Raw genomic sequence first — 24730 nt, 5'->3', positions numbered from 1 at the left:
TGCTGGATCCCTAAACACAGCACAGTAAAAACTGCTCCAGCTCTGCTCAGAAAAATTCCAACTTGAGGACAATTTTTTCCCAATGCAACAATCTTCTGGTTGACCCTGTAAGTGCTCTGCTCAACCTTAGCACTTGCTTGCTAAGCTGTGCATGTTTTCTCCAAGGTAACTTGCCTTTAGCAACTTCAAGATACATGGAAATCAATGTCAAAATTATAAACTTCCCAAATTCTTTTGGGAAAGCTTCTAAAAATGGCTGCAGAGGATTACAAGACTTAGATTAATCTGATAACAATCTCTAAAAAAGCCTCTGCTACAGCAATACCAGTTTAGACACTTGGACGAGTCCCAGGCACACAAGGAAGTTAAACACTCTTAGAAAAAAATTGCAACATTCAGCACCTCTGAATGCACAAAAAGCTGCAGAAAGAAGCCACCAGATTTTGCAATAACTAAGCAAATTTAGTGGTAGATTTGTAATTCAGGGTATTTGTTGAGTGGCAAACAAACCAAAGCAGCTAGTTACGCGTTGCCTAGCTGCAGCCTCTAATAGGAATTGCTTCCCTGCAGGTAAATCACTTTCTATTACCCCTAAGTACCCCAGGAAAACTACTAATTGAAAACACAGTTCTAATACTGTCCAGCTGGAAAACATTAGCTTAGGATGGAACTAGCTTGACACTGGCTGCCAACTGGCTATGGACAATGGAATAGGAAATTAATCTTTTGCAGAGAAGACATTCCATTTTCCACTTCTCCTTTGTAACCTTCAAATCAACTCGTCATTAACCAACAGCTTTGATTCCCATGGGGAAAGAAAACCATCCTTGAATTCATGATAGTGCAGGTCTGGCTTTCTTGCATTAAAATGAAAACTCAGATTTTGACAGTGGATGGCAGAGGAGCTGGAGGGCAGATACAACATCCAGCACCACAGGAACATTTCCCTCTTTTCTTGGCTAATGGTTAAAGAACAGCCAGACCACAAAGTAACCACAAAGAAAAGCACAGTTGTCCAATTCTGTGTCCCAGCCCATTTTCCTGCAGCTCCCTCCTGCCAAGAGCTTTTTCCCATGCAGGTGCAAAAGGGATGAGGAGAAAAACCCAAGCTGCTGGCTAGTGCTAAACCATAACACCCCAGAGATACTCAGACTGGTTTTTCATTTCTATTTAAATTCATTTCCATGCAGGGATCAACAGGTCAGACAATCTCAGAAGCATCATTCCCCAAGTTGCTTCCAATCCACAACCTTCCCGAGCCTCCTCTGCTTTCATTAAACACTCTGGCCTTTTATGACTACTTTTATTCCCTAGCCAAGTTCTCCAAGATGAGAAAAAACTACATAAACCCCATAAAATCCAGTAACTCTCCTTGTCATGTAGAGGCACCCTTGTTCTGCACTCAGCCTTCCAGCAGATGATGGCAGGGGTCCCTGCCATGGCAAGCAGTTGGAATGGGATGATCTTTAAGTCCCCTTCCAACCCAAAACACTGACTTGATGATTTTATGAAGTTACCCATTGGCACATTTCAGGTACACATTCATCTACTCAGCTGCAGATTACTGTGCAGGGTTTGTGCCACTGCATGAATCAGACCATCTCATTTGTGCCCACAATTGATTAAGAAACACATATCTGAGTTATCAGCACAGAGGCAATTACCAGTTCCTTAAAATTTCTGTGTCTAAAACAGGATATTTCTCTACAGTCTGTCTTATTATGCTTCAAACCAGCTTCTCCACCCATTCTAGAGGAACCCAGGGAAGCCAGACAAGATGAGGGCAGCAGAACAAGAGGAAAAATAACACACTCTTCAGAACTGAAGAGATCCAAAGTTTATCTTCTCTGTAGTTTAAGTGCAGATAACTTGTCAGAGATCAAAAAGTTTAGAACAGCTTTGTTCTGGCCTGATCCCACAGGAGAGGTGTTCTTAGGTTAGTTTGCTTCCAGACAACAGAAGAAGATGAAGGGAAGGGCCCCAGACAGACAGACTGCAACACAAAAACATCAGCAGCCAGGCTCCATCCTCTCAGATCTGCCTCCAGCCTGATGCAACATACCTGTGTATCCCACGGCTTTTTGATGAGCAGTGAAATAAAGGTTTAGTCTAATTTGGTGAGTGACAATCCAGTTTTGCAAGGGTGGATTCCCAAATCTTGGTGAGCTATTACAGGTAATGACTCCCAGTACCAGACTTATGACAGAAGCAGGGAAATTATAAAAAACATCAGAAAAATCTCAGGATCTGGAGTCAAAGGAAGTCAGTGGGGAGGAGAACCAGCACCCAGAGGAGAGGTCCAGATACTCCATCACCTGAATTACTGAGGACCTTTGCAAATTTTACTTTACTTCCACTATGCTCCAAACCAGACACAAGACAGGATGAGAGGAAACAGTTTAATGCTGCACCAGGAGAGGTTTAGACTGGAAATTAGGGAAAATGTCTTCACAGAAAGAGCTGCCCAATGCTGGCCCAGCTGCCCAGGGCAGGGGTGGAGTCCCCATCCCTGGAGGGATCTTAAAGCCCTGTGCAGGTGGCACCTGTGGGGGCATGGGGCAGTGCTGGGGCAGTGCTGGGGCAGTGCTGGGGCAGTGCTGGGGCAGCACTGGACTCAGTGGTCTTAGAGGGATTTCCAAACATTAAGTATTCTGTGATTCAATATATTGAAAAATATATTGAAAGCTGCTTCTACACAAAGTCCACCCAGAACATGGTGCAGAACATCAATTAAATGGAAAAGTATTAAAACTTGCCATGACAGATCATATTTACACATAAATAAGAAAGAGCTAAAGCTATACAGACAACCTTAAAGGTGGCATTTCCTGATACTTAGGACAAGATGTAAAAATTATTACTCACCAAATAGAAGTTTTGGGGTGAGACTGCTTTCATGTGCTTTACAATAATTAAAATACACATTTTTGTGGGTTTTTTTTAACTAGCTCTCTTGTTATAGTAAGAGAATGTGAGAAACTTAGTGCCTGGACTAACCATAGAATCTCAGAATGGTTTGGGTTGGAAAGGACCATAAAGATCATCTAGCCCCACCCCAGCCATGGCAGGGACAGCTCCCCCTGTCCCAGGAGCTCCAGCCCCAGTGTCCAGCCTGGCCTTGGGCACTGCCAGGGATCCAGGGGCAGCCCCAGCTGCTCTGGGCACCTGTGCCAGGGCCTGCCCACCCTGCCAGGGAACAATTCCTGCCCAACATCTAATCCATGTCTACCCTTAAGGTCTAATGAGAAAAACTTCCAAAAAACTTCAGTCTAAATAAAATAAAACAATCCAGCTGCCTTAGATGAGATAGAAAAATAAGCAGTGTTCTCAGGTTCTTCAGTTTTTGGTTTTGTTTTTGTATAAAAGTCTGTGCTGGTCAAAGCATCACATCATAAAGACCTTTGAATTAATTCATCACCTGTTAAATATGCTTTTACTAAAAATTCAATGTGGTGTGTCTAAGAATGTGCCAGCCTGGTGTGTGACAATGATTTCTTCATGCCTCTATTTGCTAATCACAAGATATATTGGAATATATATTTTTAATATGAAATATGTTAACATTATCACAGTACACAGACATGATTATATTCACATTTGTTTTGAGATATCATGGGAAAGGGTTTCTATTTCCAGCCCAGTGTTCTCTGGTGTAAAGCTGAATTCTTCTCTATTTCAAAGCACAAAAACTATCAAGGAAAACCCAATACCTCAAACCCAGCATCAGTACAACTTAAATCTGAACCAGTCCAAATGTTACAAGTGAATATCTGAAGAGATAAGAGCAAATTAAAATGGTACCTATTGAAGCTCCTGGACTTAGAGCTTCTTGCAGGTATATAAAAAATGAGAGCATTTGGGATGATTGTGTTAAATATCCCTGGTTAATTGTGGTGAGGACCATCCCAAAGGCCCAGCTCTCACCTTTATGCTTCCCCCGATGAGATCTGGTGGCTCTTCATCTGTTTCTAAGGCAACGTTGATGGAGGCGAAGGGGCGACTTGCCATCTGTTGCATCTCACGCAGTAGTTGCTAATTTATTGAACAGAAAAATATTATCATCATATTGTTCTGACACAAAGACAAAAGACAAATCTATCTAAAAGGTTTTGCCCAATACAAGGGACATCAGTGAATATGGAAAAATAACCTCCAGGGGTTTTTAAGGCCTTAAGAATACAGATACTGGTAAATATTCACATTACTGAAATTTAACATGTTATTGGAAGTAAAGCTGAATGCACAATGTGAGCCTGACACGTCTGGGAGGGAAAATGATCTGACTGAGTCTCCATAAAGCAGCTATTTACTTTTTAAGCTGTTGTTTGTCATCATCTGTCTGGTTCCTACTCATAGGATTTGTGGGAATCATTCTAAAATTAAACTAGCAGCAGTATGTAACTACTGTAAGAATGAAGCTGCTATTTTTTATAACAGCAAAATGCTGTCAGGCTTCTACTGAATAATCCCCTTTTTTTATTGTTTCCTTGCTGAATACAGAAAATGGCAAACATGTCCTTATTGCAAAATGTTTTATTGAAATAAAAAACCTTTTCCTGGGCAAATCCCCACAAGCCCTCATGACACAAGACATCTCTTTATTGTGTTCTTAAGCACTTCTAAGCATTACGGTGCAGCTTCCCCTTTTTTAACACAAAAAAAATGGACACTTTCTACACAGCTGGGCTGGAAACAGCATTTTGTTTTTAGGTGAGCTGTGGACACACTTCCTTTTGGCTCCAGTGATTAATCTCTAATAGTGACCACACGGCCTGTAAGGGGAGGCAGGAGCCAGGATTCCCTGAAGCAAGGGGTCCAATGGAACTCAGTGTCTATTTAATTTATTTAATTTATTTAAAATAAACACTTTGTGCAGCATGAGAAAACCCAGTGCCCTTAACCTTATATGCAGAAACTGCCCAAAGGTCCCACACAGCTTTACACACTTACCATCACTAGTTATTACAGCAATACCAGTTATCCTCTATTTTTAAGCTGGACTGAGGCACCACCAAATGGTCTCTAGAATTCCCACCATTCCCACCTGCATTTTCCCATTAATTCTGGGCAATCTAACACTCCAAGCCCAAACTGATCATTTACAGCACTCAAAAGGACTGTGGAAAACCCCACAAAATGCATTGTGCCCCAAATATCCCCCATGCAGCACAGCATAAGGTGAGAGGAAGGTGTCATTATCCAGCAACATTGTTTGGACAGAATTCACAGAATCACCGAATCCCAGAATGGTTTGGATTGGAAAGGACCTTTGGGATTATCCAGTTCCACCCTCTTCCTGGGCTCTGTCCCTGCCCGTGGCTCTGGTGCCATTGCTGGGCCTGGAGCAGAGCCTGGCCCTGATCTGCCCCTCGTGCACACAGGGACAGCCAGGGACACACAGGGACACAGGGACACAGGGACAGACACAGGGACAGACAGGGACAGACACAGGGACAGACAGGGACAGACACAGGGACAGCCAGGGACACACAGGGACAGACACAGGGACAGACAGGGACAGACAGGGACAGACAGGGACAGACACAGGGACAGACAGGGACAGCCAGGGACACACAGGGACACACAGGGACAGACACAGGGACAGCCAGGGACAGCCAGGGACACACAGGGACAGACACAGGGACAGACAGGGACAGCCAGGGACACACAGGGCTGAGGGCCCCTCTCAGCTGGGGCTCCTCTCCAGACTGAGCAGCCCCAGCTCCCTCAGCCTCCCCCGGGCATGGAGACGCTCTGGGCCCTTCCTCAGCTCCACAGCCCCTGCTGGCCCCACTCCAGGACATCCCTGTCCTCCCTCCTGTCCTGAGGAGGCCGAGCTGGACGTGGCACTCCAGAGGTGCCTCAGCAGGGCTGAGCAGAAGGGCAGGATCACTCCCTGACCTGCTGGCACCGCTTTTCCTGATGCCTCCTGGGATGCCATGGGCCTCCTCGGCCCTCAGGGACAGCTGGAGCTGGTGACTGCCCTCACTGCCCTCCCCAGCTGCAGGACCTCTGCATCTGCCGCTGCTGAACTCCAGCAGGTTCCTCTCTGCCCATCTCTCCATCTGCAGGGCAGCACAGACCCCTCAGGGATCCCTCCTGCCGCTCTGCATCACCCGACTATCGAGGAGGCCCCGACCCCTCAGCCAACCTCAGATGAACCAAACACGGGCTCCAGGACGGAACGTGGGGGACACCACTAGAGACAGGCCTCCAACCACAGCCTGTCCCACCAACTGCCGCCCTCAGGAACCGTTCATGGGCTCTGCCAAATCACCTACAATTCTGAGACTTTTCCAGTGCAGAAAACTGGAGGACTGTCTGTAACTTGGGGGTGCAGGCAAGGCAAGATAAAGTCAATGCAGATAAGACTGGGGCTTGTGTGAGCTTCTGTGGCTCTCAGACTAGCTAAAAAAACTGTAAAATTTTACTGCCATAAAAGGCATGTGATAAAGTTTTCTGTAATTTTTGAAAGAAAAAAAGAAAGGGGAAAAAAAGGCATTTTGAACAGATTGTAGATACTGTCACGAAGCAAAAACCCAACAAATCCACACAAATGGAGTGTTCGTAAGCAAACTTGTGTGTAACTCACACTTGGGTAAAAGGACATGAGGAGTGCTCGGGTATTTAAAGCACACCAGCAGATTGCAGACGAAAGCAAGTGTGAAACAGATTGCTGGGTTGTTGTTCCTGTAATTGTCCCCTTCAGCTATCGCAAAGTGCTTTGTTTAATGGCTATAAAATCAATGAACAAGCTGTCCTGATGAAGATGTCCAAGAGACTGACGAACTAAAAGCTATTAGTTCTTCAAAGGAAGTTATTTTACTAAAGAAAATGTGCAATTTGGCAACATGATTCCTACTGAAGTCAAAAGTAGCTCTGAGAATATAGAATCACAGAATAGTTTGGAATGGAAGGGATTCCTAAGATTACCCAGTTCTACCCCCTGCCACAGAGAGAGACATCTCCCACTGTCCCAGGGTGCTCCAAGCCCCATCCAGCCTGGCCACGGACAATTTCAGGAATGGAGCAGCCACTGGCTCCCCATGCCTCAGCACCTGTGCCAGGAACAATTCCTGCCCAAGATCCCAGCCCAATCTCCCCTTTCCCAGTGGAAGCCATTCCCTGGCTCCTGTCCCTGCAGCCCTTGGCCCCAGTCCCTCTCCAGCTCTCCTGGAGCCCCTGCAGGGACTCTCAGCATTCCCTGCATTTTGCCCTTCTCCAGGGGAACATTCCCAGCTCTCCCAGCCTGGCTCCAGAGCAGAGGGGCTCCAGCCCTGGAGCAGCTCCGGGGCCTCCTCTGGACTCTCTCCAGCAGCTCCACGTCCTCCTGCTCTTGGCCCCGGGGCTGGGGCAGCTCTGCAGGTGGGGCCTCACCTGAGGGGCTCCAGGACACAATTCCCACCTTTCCTTTGGGATCAGCCCAGCCTGGGGCAGCTCTGCAGGTGGGGCCTCACCTGAGCATAAAAATGCCCAAACCAGATAAAATCAGAGGTCCAGAATGCAACCAAAGCAGTAAATGCCTAAGGGAACATTCTTTTCCTAATACCAGCTTCTGGTGTAGCACAAGTCATGTTTCAAAGTTCCCCTTAAAAAGCAAGAATTAATTTAAGAAATAATTGTTCTATAACAATTCCATTGAGTTCTATAACAATTCCATTGAATTCCTTGAATGTCACTCTCTCCCCCAAGGCTTGCACCATGCCTGTTTAACTCCGACACATATCTATCCATCAATATTTGTTTGGTGTGTCAAAATTTTAATTAAAAGATTTTATGATGCTGTAAGGGAGAAACTGTGACTTTTCCCCAGTCAAGAGGCTAAGCACAGCTTTACAAGTCAGCAGCTGTTAACATCCAAACACTCCACAACCTGCCTTTCCCTCACTCCTAATGATGGGCTTTCTGAGATTTCAAATAATGAACCTCAATACTCTTTCAAGCCAACCCTGCTTTTCCAGATGACATGATTAATGGGACAACCTGGGAATATTTTAAATCACTTAAGCCCAAAGAGGATTTTAAAGGCAAAATGTTTGACAGCCTTACAGAGAAATCACATCAAAAAGCCTGTCCTGGAATAGACCGTTGTCCTTTAATATTTAAATAATCACAAACTGTGAGAATGTGCACAACTTTTATTTGCATTGAGTTTGATTTTTTTTCCATATCTCAGAACTATGGAATGGTTTGGGTTGTAAGACACCTTCAAGACCATCTTGTTCCACCTCCTGCTATGTTCCACCTTCCACTAGACCAGATTGCTCCAAGCCCAGTCCAACCCGGTCTGGAATCCTTCAAATAAAGTGATTCCTACCAGGAATATTTTTAATTCACACACATTGAGTAATGGACAGTCTGAAATGAAGAGTGTGTTCCCGATGGAAGAAAAAGCTCCTGAGGAAGTGAGGAAAGCCTCGGCAGGCAGTAGTGAAGGCTCTCACAGAGAAGACAAACAGCTATTCAGGTTCCCAGGTTAATTGGCTAATATAACCTGTACCGTGTTTCCTGACAGGAAAAGCCTGGACATTTTATTCCCACCATAAAGCAGCCACAAGGCTCTGTAACCATCCTGCTTACATCCATCTCAGCAACTGCCCCCTGCAGAGGCTGCTTCATGAGCACAGAGATCCGGCAGCTTTGGGGATGGGGCTCTGGTATTTTCAGCCATGTAATAACGGAGGTTTTTCCAGAAGAAAGTCACATATTCTGGATTTTTTTTGCTCCTTATGAAGAATGGCCTTAAAAACAATCTTACTGAAACAGCGATCTAGAACTCATCAGGAACTCCAGTATCTGCATGAGCCATTTGTCTCAATTTTTTATTTTTTATTTTTTTTTTAAAGAAGAAGAAGGAAAATACACCAGGAAGGAAAACAGTAGGCACTCAAGGAGGACAGTGGTGACGCACTGGCACAGGGTGCCCAGAGCTGCTGTGGCTGCCCCTGGATCCCTGGCAGAGTCCAGGGCCAGGCTGGAGGGGGCTGGGAGCTCCTGGGAGAGAGGAAAGTGCCCTGCCATGGCAGGGGGGGAACAAAATGAGCTTTAAGGTCCCTTACAAGCCAGAGAATTCTATGATTCTAAACCCATGCGTGTGTTAAGTGAGCAGCGGCATGAATGAGCTTTCATTTTAATGGGAAGTAAAAGCCAGCAGTGTCCCACAGGAAGGGGAGGAAATTCAGCAGACAGGATGTATTCAGGCCAGGCAGCTTGAGTATGTCTGCTGGTGTGTCTGGTACCATCATACCAGCCCATGGTCAAAGGAGGGAACTTCAACAAGGGGAGCCAGAAAAAAGCAATGCTCTGATTAACAGTGGCTTTTGCCCACTGTAGCTCTAATTTTTTAAGTTATTTCTGAAATTCAGATATTTCTGGACCCACTGGTTGCTCTTTTTAAAAGTACAGCTACTCTGAGTATTCTGAAGACATACATTTGGTTTGAGAAAAAGATTTGAAGACATTTCAACAGAGCAAGCTACATGTTCCTTCACTTTGATAGAATCACAGAATCATTAAGGCTGGAAAACCCTCTAAGACCATTGAGTCCAACCATTAACCCATGTCCCCAAGTGTCATATCTGCATGGCTTTTAAATCCCTCCAGGAATGAGGACTCTACCACTGCCCTGGGCAACTGTGCCAGCACTGGAAAGCTCCTTCTGTGAAAAATTCTTCCTTATATCAACCTTAAACCACTCCTGGCACAGCTTGAGGTCATTTCTTCTCAAACTGATGAGACAAGTACTATTAGAAGTCATCCTTTAATATTTATATGACAACCTTCAATGCTGCAATGAATTTTAGATGTTGCCTCGAAGCTACAGTTATGACCAAGCCCCTGCTGAACTGGATCTCTGATCCTGGATTTCTGTACCACCATGGAAAAAACTGTCATGAACAAGCAAAATCATGCACTGTGTTCTCCACATTGTCCACAGCCAACTCTAAAACCCAGGAGACTCCAAAATCAGCTGTGTGTTCTGAGCCACACCCCTGTCACACTGCACAGGAGAACTGCCCCACTGGCCTAAAACCAGAGCCCTCACAAACCACAGTGAGTCCACAGAAAGTCCCAACTCCAGTCTCACAGCAAGGGGAGAAATGTAAGAAGATGGAGAGGATTAGAGGGATGGAACACCTATGAGTAAAGGCTGAGCTAGTTGGGGCTGTTCAGACTGCTATTTTGAGCTTATTCCTGCAAATCCTTTTGCTTCAAGGGCTCCATTTGAATTCAGCAGTCACTATGTCCCATTTATGCACAAATAACTATTCCTGTATGCACATAAACTATCAACACCCTATTTTCAGGCACAATTAACTTAGCTGGGAGGACAGAACTCACCTGTAATGACATCTCCCAAAACTGCAGCTGGCTGACAATCAGTGTGGAAAGGAGACATCACCCTCACGGGGCTCCCCAGAACCTATGGAGAAGGTTCCAGCCCTAGTGGCAGTGGCAGCTTGATGGATCTGCTGCAGGGCCAGCTCCAACAGCTGCTCAGGCCCCATGGAATCATGGACTGGTTTAGGTTGGGAGAGACCATAAAGACCATCTAATTCCAACCCCTGCCATGGGAAAGGACAGCTCCCACTGCCCCAGGCTGCTCTAAGCCCCAGCGTCCAACCTGGCCACTCCAGAGATCCAGGGGCTGCTCTGGGCACCTGTGCCAGGGCCTGCCCACCCTGCCAGCAACAATTCCTGCCCAAATCCCATCCAGCCCTGCCCCCTGGCACTGGGAGCCATTCCCTGGCTCCTGTCCCCAGTCCCTCTCCAGCTCTCCTGGAGCCCCTGCAGGCCCTGCAAGGGGCTCTGAGCTCTCCCTGGAGCCTTCCCTTCTCCAGGGGAACATTCCCAGCTCTCCCAGCCTGGCTCCATAGAAGAATCACTGTGCATTACTTGGAAGTAACATATAGATCCTGCTGTAGGTACATTTGTTTGGTGACCTTGGGGGAAAGGGAGCTACCTTCCAAAATAAAAACTGGCATCAGCAAAAAATAAACATACAAGCCATAAATATTCCATGTAGAAGAGCCACAAATGTCTCAGAACTAAGTGATTTAAAGTATTTAACTACAATTACACTAACTACCATATAAGTCAACAAACAATTTTCTCTGATGCTTTCATCATCACTGAAAATTAAGTTTTTAAGCCCCTAGAGTAGTGCACATATTAATGTTAGCTAATTAGTTTTGTAACTGACTTTGCAGGCTATGTTGAAAGAGAGAGGAGGAGAGAATTAATGTTCAAATCCTTCTCAACAGGCATTTCCACACTTCAAAACTGTAACAAACCAGAAAGCAAAGCTGTTGGGAAGTTGTCTCATGCTGAAATGACAGAAGACACTTAATTCAGGGCTGATTAAGATAAGCAAGTTATTCATCATAATCATGCCCAGTAGGAGGGCACAGAAATCCTGACCTTTAATGAGAAGAATGAGATCATTTCTTTTTAAAAGACCAGAAGGATCTAGTCCATGCAGACTAAAGTATACACCAATACCTGATAATCACACAAGAGCACAATGAAGCTTTGACTGAGTAAAGCTCTTCTGGAATAATTACACAATCTCTCCCTGATTTTTCCAATAACTAAATTAGATACACGAACAGCTGATGCCTACCATCAGAAAGAGACCTTGGAGTTTGAAACAAGAACAGCTTCAATACACCAGTCATGAGCTTTTTTTAAATAAGGTTGAACTCTCCTATAGCTGGGCTTGATAGAAGCATAGAATCATTGACTGGTTTGGGTTAGAAGGGACCTAAAAGCCCATCCAGTTCCAGCCCCTGCCGAACAGAAGGTTCAATCCAATGGGTTGGTGTCCCAAACATGATACTCGAGCTTCATCTAATTTCATACTCCAGCTTCACCTTTGCTCAAGTTCCCACCAGTTATTTTTTGGGATATAAAACCAATCCTCTAGCAACAACTCTTCTGAAGACCCTGTGACAAGAGCTCAGTGGCACAACCCCAGCTGGTGGTGTCCCACACGGAGAGATCCGAGATCCAAGTGGTCAGCTGGAACTGGCCCTCTGCAAGGTCCCCAAGATGAGCTGCACTGGGCACAGAAGTGACAGCAGCGTGTTCAAACAAAACTGACCATCAATTTCCCCCCTAAGCAGCAATCTCTTGTCAGCACTAACATTTTGGGATGTTTTTCCTCTTCAGGGCATCTCTGATTTCTGCTACAGTTTCCTTCAGTTGGTGACCAAAGCCACATGGAGCACTGCAGAGCACACAGTGTTTGTATTTTGGAAAAAGCCTCCTGGCACTGTGAGCTGGTTCCCATTCATGGATTTTAAATGGAGGGAGAGTGGAAAGTTACGATTATTTGATCTGACCTCCTGCCTAGTGCAAGTCACTGAATTGTACCATGTGATTGACCTAGAAAAGGTCTTTCCAAAAGCACCAATTCTGAGAGCCATGTTTCTAAAAATACAAATTATTGGCATTGGCATTCTCACCATTAAAAATGGGAGGAAAACAGAACAGGTTTTGATGTTTTTACTGCCAGTTGCAGACATTGGGTGTTACAGACTGGTTTGGTTTAGAAAGGACCTAAAGTTCATCTAGATCCAATCCCCTGCCATGGGCAGGGACATACTGTTTAAACTTTTGGCTGATCCTTTAGAAGATCCTCATCCCCTCATGAATCTTCTATGATTCCTTTCCACATCACCAAACCTCAGTATGTTCTTCCTTGGAGAAAATGGGGCATTTGTGACACTTTAAACTCTTGCTCATCTTCCAGATAGCAAACTAATCTTGCAGTGTTGTTCTCCACCATTTGCAACACCCAAAACATTGTTGAGAGCAGTGTGGATGCAGCACTCCAACAGCTAGTTACACCTAATAGTAACACTGAGCTCTTATTTTACTACTCATAAATGCAGGAAATGGAAATTTACATACAGCTTTTAAAAAACCACAGCCGCTATCACTTAAGCCCAGTGTCCTGCAATAGCTACACTTGGAATTAAACCCACCTTCACTGCATAAAAAAAACATACTCAGGTTTATGTCTTCCCTGTAATGAGAAAAATTAGTGTGCTTACCACATGACTCAACCTCCTCAGTCATCTGCTGGCTGTGATTTCTCACTCCTCCAATTCTTGTTTTCCCTACAAACCACCCCAAACCCAAGCTCAATATTTTCTTTTTGCTGACAGACACCAAATAGTGTCGTCAGTGCTATGGAACAAGAAGGTCTAGGTGGCAAATGACTGCTGGAAGCTTGAAGAGGACACCAGTAAACTCTTCAAAGCACCTGGGACTGCCCAAATCTAGAGAAATTTGTTGCCAGACCTTTTAATATTTCTACATAAGTTTGATACCAAATCCTTTGGAGCAGATCCTGGTCCAAAACAACACTGAAAACTATAAACAACGATGAAGATCCTGAATTACAGTTAGTTGAAAATATTCCAAATTTAAAGCTTTTTCTTTGACCAAGGATGCCTTTAATCACAGTCCAAGAGAGAAGATCTAAGAGATGAATGAATTACTAACAGGTGAGAGCAGCAAGGGGAAGGAAAGGAAGGCAGGGCAATAAATAGCACACAGCACAGATCCCTTGGAACATCTTGGCTGTAGAGAACACAAGAATCTGCTCACCTGCATGGATGTTACAGCAGAGGACACCAGGGGAAATAGAAGCACTACTAAGTTTTGAATAAACTTGGGAGGGAAAAAAGTTTCAGCAATGAAGTGGAGAAGAAGGATAATTCCTGCAGTAAATCAATACACAAACCCCATCCTGAATAGCTGCATGACTTGCAGAGTAAAAATATTCAGTTTTAGGTAGTCTTGGCAAGAAAAGAGGCAAAATATAGATAATTTTGTTAAGGATGAAATTGAGCTCTAGACACACAAATTTAGTTACATCTGTAGGTGATTGCTATTGACACTCCCACCACACTCTGAAGAGGCACAGGGAGTGATCCAGCTGCCCCTCACTACCCCGGGTCAGCCACGCTCCCTTTGCTGGGAGGGAGCTATTCCTCGCTCCCAGTGAAGGAAACAAAGACTGAGGGTGAAGAGAAGAGGATTTGGGTGCAAAAACAGAACAATAGGACAGAACATTCCTTACAGCCGAGGAGCATATTAAAATTCTAGCATCACTCTCATACTTTGTGCATTATTCTCTGTTACCACCTTGATCCCTTTAACATGTCATTTTCTACAGGCAAGACAGAGAGGTTTCCTATCCCTATTTCCTGATGTCATCCACCTCATTCCAAGCCTCCTATAAAAGCTGCCTTTTTATTTCTGTTTTCCCTATTTTAAGATGTCTGAAGATACTCAAACATAGGGCTCAATGGCAAGGGAATAAACACACAGTTTACAATTCCATCTCCTAAATGCCTGATATGACACAAATCATTCCCATTTTTACTTCAGGTCAAGTTTTACACTCTGCAAGGCTTGAACTTCAGCTCAGTGTTCCAAACTCATTTTCCTACAAGCACACGTTGTCCTGCACACCCCACAGAGCCTTCAGCCAGGAGGCTGAAGCGCTGACATGGACACTTGCAAGCAGCTGGGCACAGAAGTTTAGCTGAAATACAGGAAAGGAAAGAATTCTATTACTAGCCATACTACTGGCTTGATGGCTGAGATTAGAGAAAAGCAGAGTTACTACACAGATGGGGAGTTACTACAGAGTTATTACATACATGAGAAACAGGTGATTGTAACTTGACTACTGCTATATATAATACATATATATATAAAATAGAGCCCAAACCAGAGAAGGATCTTCCTTCAGGGCCGCAGCATTTTGTAAAATCATGGAACAGTTTGTGTTGGAAGGGACCATGAAGATCTTGTAGTTCCAACCCCAGGGACACCTTCCACTGTCCCAGGGTGCTCCAAGCCCCAACCAGCCTGGCCTTGGACGCTGCCAGGGATGGGGCAGAGATCATTATTTTTAACTACTGAAGAGACCTTTGCTTGGATTTACTGACAATCAGTACAAAAACTCCACCTTCAAGCTATAAAATCATCTGAGAAAACAAATCCTTGGGTAGACTTTTGTTCCTGGATAAAGTCTGTATTAATACATGTAATTATGGCACAACAGAGATTTTAAACTGTTTCCTCAAGATTTACAAGTATTTCTAACAGAGGATGAATGGAACAGCAGAGTTCCATGAATTACAAGATAGAGTCACTAGATAAAAAGAGGGAGCAAGATAAATAACAGCAAAAGACAGGAATGTGCCTGGAAAACACCACCCTGATGAACTGCCTGTCAAACAGCCACATATGTAGATTGAATTTAGACTGAAACATGCCAATATATTGCCAATACTCCAGTTTTTTCTTTTCCTTAAAACCTGCATCAGACTGTAACTTAATTTATAGAGACATTTCTCGCTTAGGCCACCACTCAAATACTTTAACTGAGCTCCAAAGCACAGAATTTACTTCTTGGTCTATATTCCTTATACATTCCTAGATAACACTTAACCCCAGGAGCCACAGGGGATGTTATGCTGACTCCAGCTTAGTTTCTTGCCAAGAAAGTGAGAAGGAAAAAACCAGCTGCCCTAGTAAAAATTTATCTACCTTCAGAGAATACAGAAAACCACATAGACTTCTATTATTTCCAAGATTAAGGGTTATCTGTTTGAAAAGCAATGATTATATTCTGCAGTGAATTCACCAGCAGGAGCAGAAGTATCTGAAGCAGAAAGAGGAAGAAGAGGAGAAGAGTTATCACACATCATCCTGCTTTATTTCCAGAGAGGATCTCCTCATATGGAATAAATTCATATTATTCACACCACTGCAGTGTGCAGTACAACCAGCTACAGATTCCTGAAGATACAGAGGAAACAGGGACTTGTGAAGAATTCCAACACTGTAAAAATTAATCCTCCAAATCCTCTTGATCAACTCCTGTGTAGGAACAAACCACTCTTGAACAGAACAGTGACACGGCCGGGTGTCTGCAGCTGCCAAGAGCTTCATCCCAGCAGGAGAACGGGGAGGAAAACCTAGAGGATTGGGCAGATCTCACCTGGAAACCCAGAGCAGGGAAGAAACACACCTCATTCCTTAGGGAACCTGGTGATGACATATAGATAACTACATACAGAAAGTGCACACGGACTCGCTCAAATAATGTCTGGCTTCTCTCATTTTGCAGAGAAATAAACAGATTTATAATAATATTTATAATAAACAAGACAAAGCTCCTAAAAATAGTTCCAGGTGCAGCCCAGCCTCTGATACCTGCACATTCCACGCTTTCAGCACACCAAGAAGACACCATGAATGTGTGGTTGGTGGCTGGTGGCACCCAGGACATCTCCACAAACACAACTCGTGGGCATTTGTGCTGAAAAACGAGGACTAAGGGCACATTCTTTGTGCCACAACAACTGGCCACCTCATCTCGGTCACCCTGAGTGCAGGAAATCAGGTTCATTGGGAAGCAAGACAAGAAGGCAGTGAACAAAAATAAATCAGGGATAAACAAGGAGGAACCAGATTTTGGGCATGTAAAGCACAAAGTTATTTACATGATGCAAACACAAAAAGCTGTGGAGCTCATTTGGACCATGGGTCAGTGAAGAGGAAAAAAAACTTTGGCTCTAAAATTCACATTTTTAAGTAGTAAATTACATATTTCCACATCCTGGGTGGCTTCCCCACCTTCTTCTTATACTCCTAATGTTCCAGGGAGGAAAAAAACCAACCACCAAAAATATCTGAATAAGATTTAATTTGAAAACGGGGATTTGACTTCTTTTTTTTAACATATTACACAAAAGCTAATGTTTCTATTTTTATTTCCTATTTTGAAACAGAATCTCCTAATTTATGTGGTTTTGTACTCGTGCTGTCTAGAAATAGAAGTTCTGGGAATTCAGTATATTCACCCCTATTTTTTTGGTGCTTCACAGAAACTGCAGCATCAGGATACTAAAATAACATAATTTGTCACTGAAACTGTAATCAAAAATACGCTAAAGGCCTAAACAGCAGCATTAACTGAATTAGCTTAGCCTTCAATTTAAGGTTAATGTGAGGCATATGTGAATAAATATGCATCTAGAGAGAACAACCATTAAAAAGTCATTTAAGGAACAACACTTCATCCTCTCACCTCTCTCCGTCGTGATGCCCAGCAACTTTGTTTAATCTTCCAAACCACAGCCGCCACCAGGAGCAACGACAGGAAACAACTGGAACGGAAAGTGGAAAAAGACAGAAAATAATATTTTATTGCCCTCGCTCATAACACGCTGGCAAGCTGAAAAACTCCAGGAAATGCAAAGTTAAATGAAAAGCTCTATAATAATTAGAGATACAGTGAAGAAAGATAATCCAGCACAGTTCAGTGCTTCTAATAACAAATGAGGAATGACACAGTTATTTTCAGGGAAAAATGTTGTTCCAAAGTTCCCTATCTGACTTCCTTAAATGACATTAAGGCTGAAAGATTTAATCAGATTCAAAAAGTCACTACTCCACTGCCTATCTCCAGTGGCATTTCAAGTGAGAGGATAACCCCAAAAAGAAAAGCCTTGAAAGAAGCAGAGAAAATTGATTATTGTTTCTTTTCCAAATTACAAAAATAAGATAGAGTGTGGAGCAGACAGGCTGCTACAGAACTATAGGCATTTCTTGATTTCCCCAAATATATCGGTTTTTTTCAGTCAAAAGAGGGGGAAAAAAGGATGAATGGATATATCAATTTCCAGGGAAAATGTAAGGCAGTAGCTAAAACAAAAAACAGTGGTAGTAGTAGTAGTAGTAATAATAATAATCGACTATATTGATGGTTATGATCTTACCACACTGAATACCTAATGAGCAACTTCAAGGCACACAAAGTAAGATTAAAATCTGAACCCCAGTGAAAGCCTCTTTCCTCAAGGACTGCACTGATGAGCTACAGAAAACATCTCCAAACTCTTCCCACGTTCCAGCGAATATTGAAAGACAGGTTAAAGGAAAGTTCCCATTGAAAGGAAAATTAATCAGAACAGACAACTTATTTGCTCAAGTGCATCACTCACAGCAACCACCGGGCTCTGGATGCTCCTACAGGGCTTTCTCTGGAAGAGAGAATTTGCAAAGGAGCACAGAGATATTGTCACTGCACCCTGGCAGGAGGGGACAGCCGGGGGGGATTTGGGATCTGCTCCCAGGGAACAGGGACAGGAGGAGAGGGAACGGCCTCAGGGCAGCTCAGGGTGGATTTTGGGGAAATTCCTTCCTGGAAAAGGTGCTCAGGACTTGGAAGTGCCCAGGGCAGGAGAGGAGCCCCCGGCCCCAGCGGGATTTCAAAGCTGTGTGCATGTGGCACTTGGGGACATGGGGCAGTGGTGGCCTGGGCAGTGCTGGGGGGTGCTTGAACTCGCTGAGCTCAGAGGGTTTTTCCAACCTGGATGATTCCGTGATACAATGACTTGGAAATGCCTGTAATTAATTAAACACCAGGAGAGACAGCAGGAAACATTCCCCGAGAAAAGCAAAAGGTAAGGAGACTGTTCTTGTTGCCATCTCACCACCTACAGACCAGGGGATATGAAAACTCCGTGGATCGGGCACAGATACCCAAAGGCAGGCAGACAATGACAGGATTACACTTTTCAGGCTTAGTTATGCACAGAAATATGCTTTACTATCATGTAGCATATAAGATTAAAAAGTTCACACTTGTTTGACTTGCAAGGCCCTGGCACAGGAGCCCAGAGCAGCTGGGGCTGCCCCTGGATCCCTGGCAGTGCCCAAGGCCAGGCTGGACACTGGGGCTGGAGCTCCTGGGACAGTGGGAGCTGTCCCTGCCATGGAACTGGAAGGGATTTAAGGCCCCTTCCAACTCAAGCCATTCCATGATTTTATGATTTCAGATGCAGTTTATGTGCAACATAAGCTGCTGCCATGGCTTCTCCATGTTTACCTCCTCAGTACACCTTCATTTGGGGAAAGAAAAGATGGAAGTCCAAGGGGCACAGGAAAAATGCCAGCAATGGCAAAAATGCCAATAATATCAAGCACCTCTGTTAAATTAGCCATTTCAGAGGAGTTTCCCCAGAAGAAGTTTCTCAGAAGGTCAGGGATACAGATGAACCTGCATTGTGCCACCCACAGCCAACAAAGTCCACGAGGTCTCCACGTTTCCATAACATCCCAGTCACATGGATCCACCAGACAGCTCCAGAAATACACACAGGAAGTGGAGGACAAACATAAAAACATGCTTAACTGCTGTAAGGATGGCCCATTTTTAGGAAAAAAGTGACCTCAGCAATTTGAAAACTGTTGGACCTCTTACTTTGGGTTGATTTCATAGAATCACAGAATCATTTATGTTGGAAAAGACATTTAAGATCGAGTCCAACCCTAACCATTAACTCAGCACTGCCAAGGCCACCGCTAATCCATGTCCCCAGGTGCCACATTTTCAGTGGCACTGTAAATATGTCTCCCTAGATATTATTTACTCCCTCAGAGAAGACAGCTAGAGTGGAGAACTAAGAGGATCACCTTTATTACTAAAACCCCTTCCCAAAATGCAACACTGCACAGGTCTGCATGTTCCAGAGTCTTTCACTGGTTTCTCTTTCCTGCCCATTTCTGGCACCACAGCCAAGACTTTCTTGATAAAACACAGAGAGGAATTAACAATTAAAGACTAATAAAAACTTCTCCTAAAACACTCACCATAGTACCCTTATATTTCAAAGGAACAGCACCATACATCTTTGTACTGTCACAAGGAGGCAGCAAATACCCACAAAAGCTATAAAATCACTAAGGAAATATATCTTCCCCTTGAACTAACATCCCTTGGAAGCACTCCGGGAGAAATAAAAGGCAGAGCCTGATGCAGTCCATCACCTGCTGGAAAAGCCCCAGGGGCAGAGCGAAATCAAGATCTATTGTTACATTTACTCAGCCTAAACCATCCTGAAATAAGTCAAAAGACCTGATGTGAGCATCAGTAGCTTTAAAGAAGGGGTTTTTTTCCCAGCTTTCTCTGGGAAAGCAACTTAGTAAATATGGAAGCAGCAGAAAGAAACAGCTGTGTGCAGCTGCTGGGAAATGGTTTGGAGTGAGAGTCGATGGCTGGCAGAGTCCTGGATAAAGCTCTGCTGCTCTGCCCTGCTCTCTCCTCCACAGCTTCAGACACATCTCTGCCAGCCATGAATATCCACCTGCTTACAAATTACTTTAAAAATACAATTTCACAACAGGATTTGCTTTGCCCTATCCTTCGTGTTTCTCTCCAAAAATATCAGCCTACCAAGAGCATCCTTCATCCTGGAAATCCACTCCTCCCCCAGGTCTTCTCTCTGTAGCTTCCCCCATCTCAAATGGCCCCAGGGAGAGCTCAGAGCCCCTTGCAGGGCTCAAAGGGGCTCCAGGAGAGCTGGAGAGGGACTGGGGACAAGGGCTGCAGGGACAGGAGCCAGGGAATGGCTCCCAGTGCCAGAGGACAGGGCTGGATGGGATTTGGGCATGAATTGTTCCTGGCAGGGTGGGCAGTGCCTGGCACAGGTGCCCAGAGCAGCTGGGGCTGCCCCATTCCAGAAAGTGTCCCAGGTCAGGTTGGATGGGGCTGGGAGTACTCTGGGATAGTGGGAGATGTCCCTGCCATAGCAAGGGGGTGAAACAAGGTCATCTCTAAGTTCCCTTCCAACCCAAGCTATTTTGTGATTCTATCAGCTGCTGGATTTCCATTTTCCTATACTCTATGACCCACCCAATTAACTGAGACCAGTTAAATTTTTCCAACAGAAAAAAAGGATAACTGCAAACTCAGGTGTGAAACCAGAATGGAAGGAAAAAGAACCATCAAGAGCCACCTAACACCCTGGAGAGTTTTTCATCCCAGGGAAATTTGAACCATTTCAGTCAGGTTCTACCAAGTAGAGCTTCCACTGGCCCATGCAGTTATACAAATCTTTGCTTACACAGCATAAATATTGCAATGCAGAGAGGGGACACATTTATATTTTATGGACAATATTCTATTTGGCAAATAGCTTTATTAATTCATTCTTAACTATTCATTAGATTAGCCTCAACACCTGCATGAAACTTCAGTTCATCAGCCTTCAGAATACCACAGGGCATTCCCACACTGACACAAAAATCTGAATTTAAGCACACTGTCTGGTTTTATTCTGGACTTTAATCTCCTTGTCACCACAGAAATAATACTCTCTCCACTCCTGGTGTCCTTAAAGCTTTTCAAACTGTCACAAACAAATCCACTTCCATCTTTAAATGTCTGGAAAACTCCATCAGCACTTTATTGTGATGCAGGAGGGAGAAGAAAATCCATCTGGTGTATTAGGGCCCAATTATTAAACCCTCATTAAATGTTTCTCCACATCAGAATTGCTTGTAAATAATGGCAGCTTTAAACACCAAAATGTACAGCAGCCTCACTGCTAATGTGCTTTAACTTACACAGGTCACTTAATAATTTCAGAAAGCGCTGCCATGATTACTAGAAACACAGCCCAAATTATTTTGATGAATTAGAAGCTATTTAAGTGCTATTTACAAGTAAATTTTAATATGCTGGAGAGTTACAAGACACAGTTTAAAGTACTGGATGCATTAAACCTTTAAATAATTGGAACAAATATAAAACATACAGGTGGTTGGCTGGGCCTTGCCAAACAGCTGTCTGCAGCCCATCGAGGCAGATTCCTGACCTCATCTTTCTGCTGGAAGTGGCACAAGGCTCAAGAAGCCACAACTCCCCTTGGCTGGGGCAGGGGAGGGCAGTGGAGGCAGGGAAGGGTCTGGAGAACAGGGGCATTGCTTAAACCCAGGTGGAAATTAAGCACTGCAAAGCCACTCAACTCCCTTCTCTTCTCCCCACCCTGGTGGAGTGGGGAGGAGAATCAGAAGTAAAATTTGTAGGCTGAGAGAAGAACAGTTTAATAATTGAAAACAAAATAAAGTACAATTACATAACAAATAATAATAATAATGATATTAAAAAGAGAAACAAAAAACCCAACCAAACAACTGATGCACAGTATAACTGCTGAAGAATGCCAGCCCCCCTTGGCAGATCAGACCCTTCCAGGTAACTCCCCCAGTTTATATACTGGGCATGATGTTCTGAGCTCTGGAATATCCACTTGGCCAGTTGGGGTCACCTGTCCCAGCTGTGATCGCTCCCAGTTTGAGTAACTCCTCACTGGCAGAGCAAGAGGAAAGAAAAAGCCAACCAACTTCTGAGAAACACAACTTAGCAAAACCCAAAGCATCAGTGCATTATCAACATTATTCTCATTCTGAACCCAAAATACAGCACTAGAACAGCTCCTGAGAAGAAATTAACTCTATCCCAGCCAAAACCAGGACAACAAGTCTGATGAGGAGCAGCTGAGGGAGCTGGGAAGGGGCTGGAGAATTCCTGAGGGAGCTGGGAAGGGGCTGGAGAATTCCTGAGGGAGCTGGGAAGGGGCTGGAGAATTCCTGAGGGAGCTGGGAAGGGGCTGGAGAATTCCTGAGGGAGCTGGGAAGGGGCTGGAGAATTCCTGAGGGAGCTGGGAAGGGGCTGGAGAATTCCTGAGGGAGCTGGGAAGGGGCTGGAGAATTCCTGAGGGAGCTGGGAAGGGGCTCAGGCTGGAGCAAAGGAGGCTCAGGGGGAATTTCTGGCTCTGCACAAGTCCCTGGCAGGAGGGGACAGCCGGGGGGGATTTGGGATCTGCTCCCAGGAACAGGGACAGGAGGAGAGGGAACGGCCTCAGGGCAGCTCAGGGTGGATTTTGGGGAAATTCCTTCCTGGAAAAGGTGCTCAGGACTTGGAAGTGCCCAGGGCAGGAGAGGAGCCCCCGGCCCCAGCGGGATTTCAAAGCTGTGTGCATGTGGCACTTGGGGACATGGGGCAGTGGTGGCCTGGGCAGTGCTGGGGGGTGCTTGAACTTGCTGAGCTCAGAGGGTTTTTCCAACCTGGATGATTTATGATTCTATTCTATGACTATGGAGGGTAAGGTAAAGAGTGCTGAGAACATGGAAAGAAGGAAGTTAATGATGCTGAACTGTTAATCTTCTTCATTTTGTTAGAAATAATGAAAAAATATTCCCAAGCTCTTCCTTTTACTACCAAAAAAAAAAAAAAAAAAAATTGGACTTAAACTGTATTTTAGGCACATATTTAGTAATGTCATTTGTGCTGCAGTAAAAGAATTTTTAATAAGCAACAAGAGTAAATAAAGTATCTGCAGCATAACTCCAGATTTAAATTATTGCAGGAGGCCATTCCCACTTAATGAAAACACTGGGAAAATACTTAAAGACAGGAAAAACAATATACAGTACATAAAACCATCTGCCAGTCTTGTACTGAGCAAATAGTGCTCCTGCTCAAGTTTTTCTGAGGAACAAGTCCAATTATTTGTATCAAACTAAAATTACACCATTTCCATTTGATATTCAGACCCTAATAGGGGCACACGAGGTTTGATGTGCCACCACAAAAACACTAAACTGGCAGCTTTTGTTCCATTTGTAAAATAACAAATTTTCTCTAACAGTCACTGAAAGGCCTCAGTGGGAGAGGTCAGTGTTGGATCATGGAATCACACTGATTTGGGCTGAAGGAACCTTATATCCACTTTCAACCACCCTGCCATGGGCAGCAACACCTCCCTCTAGACTGGACCAGACACTGGACTTCCTTAGCAGGATGTTTCAAGGACAGGTTAATGAAGACAAGACAAACAGCAGGCAAGAAACAAAATGAACTGTGCATGTGAGAACCAGAAGTGCAGTAGAAGACACCAGAGGCATATGGTAAATCAGTGTAATAAAGCTCAGGATGAGATCATGGAATAGAATCATGGAATGGTTTGGCTTGCAGAGACCTTAAGAGATCATCTAGTCCCACCTGTCTGCCGTGAGCAGGAGCATCTTAAACCAGGTCAGACTGCTTAGAGCCCTGTCCAGCCTGGACTGGAATGTTTCAATGGATGGGGTATTCACCCCTCTCTGGGAAGCCTAGCCCAGTGTCTCACCACCCTCACCATAAAAAATTTCTTCCCTGATCTGGTCTTAATAGACCCTCTTTTAATTTAAAGTTGTCACCCTTTGTTGTATCACTACAGGCCCCACTTAAATGTCCATCCCCATCTTCCTTTGAACCCCCTTTCAAGTATGTAGAGATCCCAGTAAGTGTTCTTCAAATGATCTCAAGTGTTCTCTAGGCTGAAGGATGAAGGGAAGAGAAGGAAAAGGGAAGAATGGAAAAAGGGAAGAGAAAGAAAAAGGTGGAAAGATTATTGGGAAGTAATATGTGCTTACAAGGCCACAGGTATTTTTACATCTTCTGTACATAAAGGTACACTGGTGATTAATATCTATGATAGATGTGCTGGCAGACAGATTTTTTGGAAGATAAGGAAGCATAGCTATGAATAAAAATGTTCACTAGAAATTGTTAGAATTGCTCAAACTGTGTGCTGAAAGACAACTGTGCAATCTACAAATTAAAGAACTGTATTATGAAAAGCAGAAGGGAGGAAAGAGAAAACCCAGTTTACTTGCACTTCATTTGCTTTGCAAAGGTTAACAATGGTCGGAACATCATTTTTCCTCCGGCTCTGATTATAATGCAATATTAACAAACTCAGAACTTCACCACTCTACCAACCTTTATCCACTGACATTTTCTTAGCTTTAAATAAAACATTCACGTGGTACAAACTAAGGATAATACAAAGCCGCCTGCCTGGCTTGG

At 44.2% G+C, this 24730-nt stretch overlaps 1 protein-coding gene across 1 annotated transcript in view; it reads right to left on the bottom strand.

Moving 5' to 3' along the window:
• ATRN (attractin) overlaps positions 1-24730 on the bottom strand; it is a 148726-nt gene that overhangs the window by 16322 nt on the left and 107674 nt on the right. The window contains exons 26-27 of the mRNA XM_088056270.1: positions 17120-17198; positions 3925-4032 (exon numbers count right to left, since the gene is read on the bottom strand). Coding sequence (XP_087912396.1) covers positions 3925-4032; positions 17120-17198 — 187 coding nt within the window. The remainder of the gene's footprint in view (positions 1-3924; positions 4033-17119; positions 17199-24730) is intronic.

Source organism: Pseudopodoces humilis, chromosome 6 (assembly GCF_049639895.1).
Source record: "Pseudopodoces humilis isolate 2021_Gansu_Grassland_sample_001 chromosome 6, ASM4963989v1, whole genome shotgun sequence".
Lineage (NCBI taxonomy): Eukaryota > Metazoa > Chordata > Aves > Passeriformes > Paridae > Pseudopodoces > Pseudopodoces humilis.
Note: the sequence above shows the minus strand (reverse complement) of the source record. Positions and strands in the feature narration are given on the sequence as shown.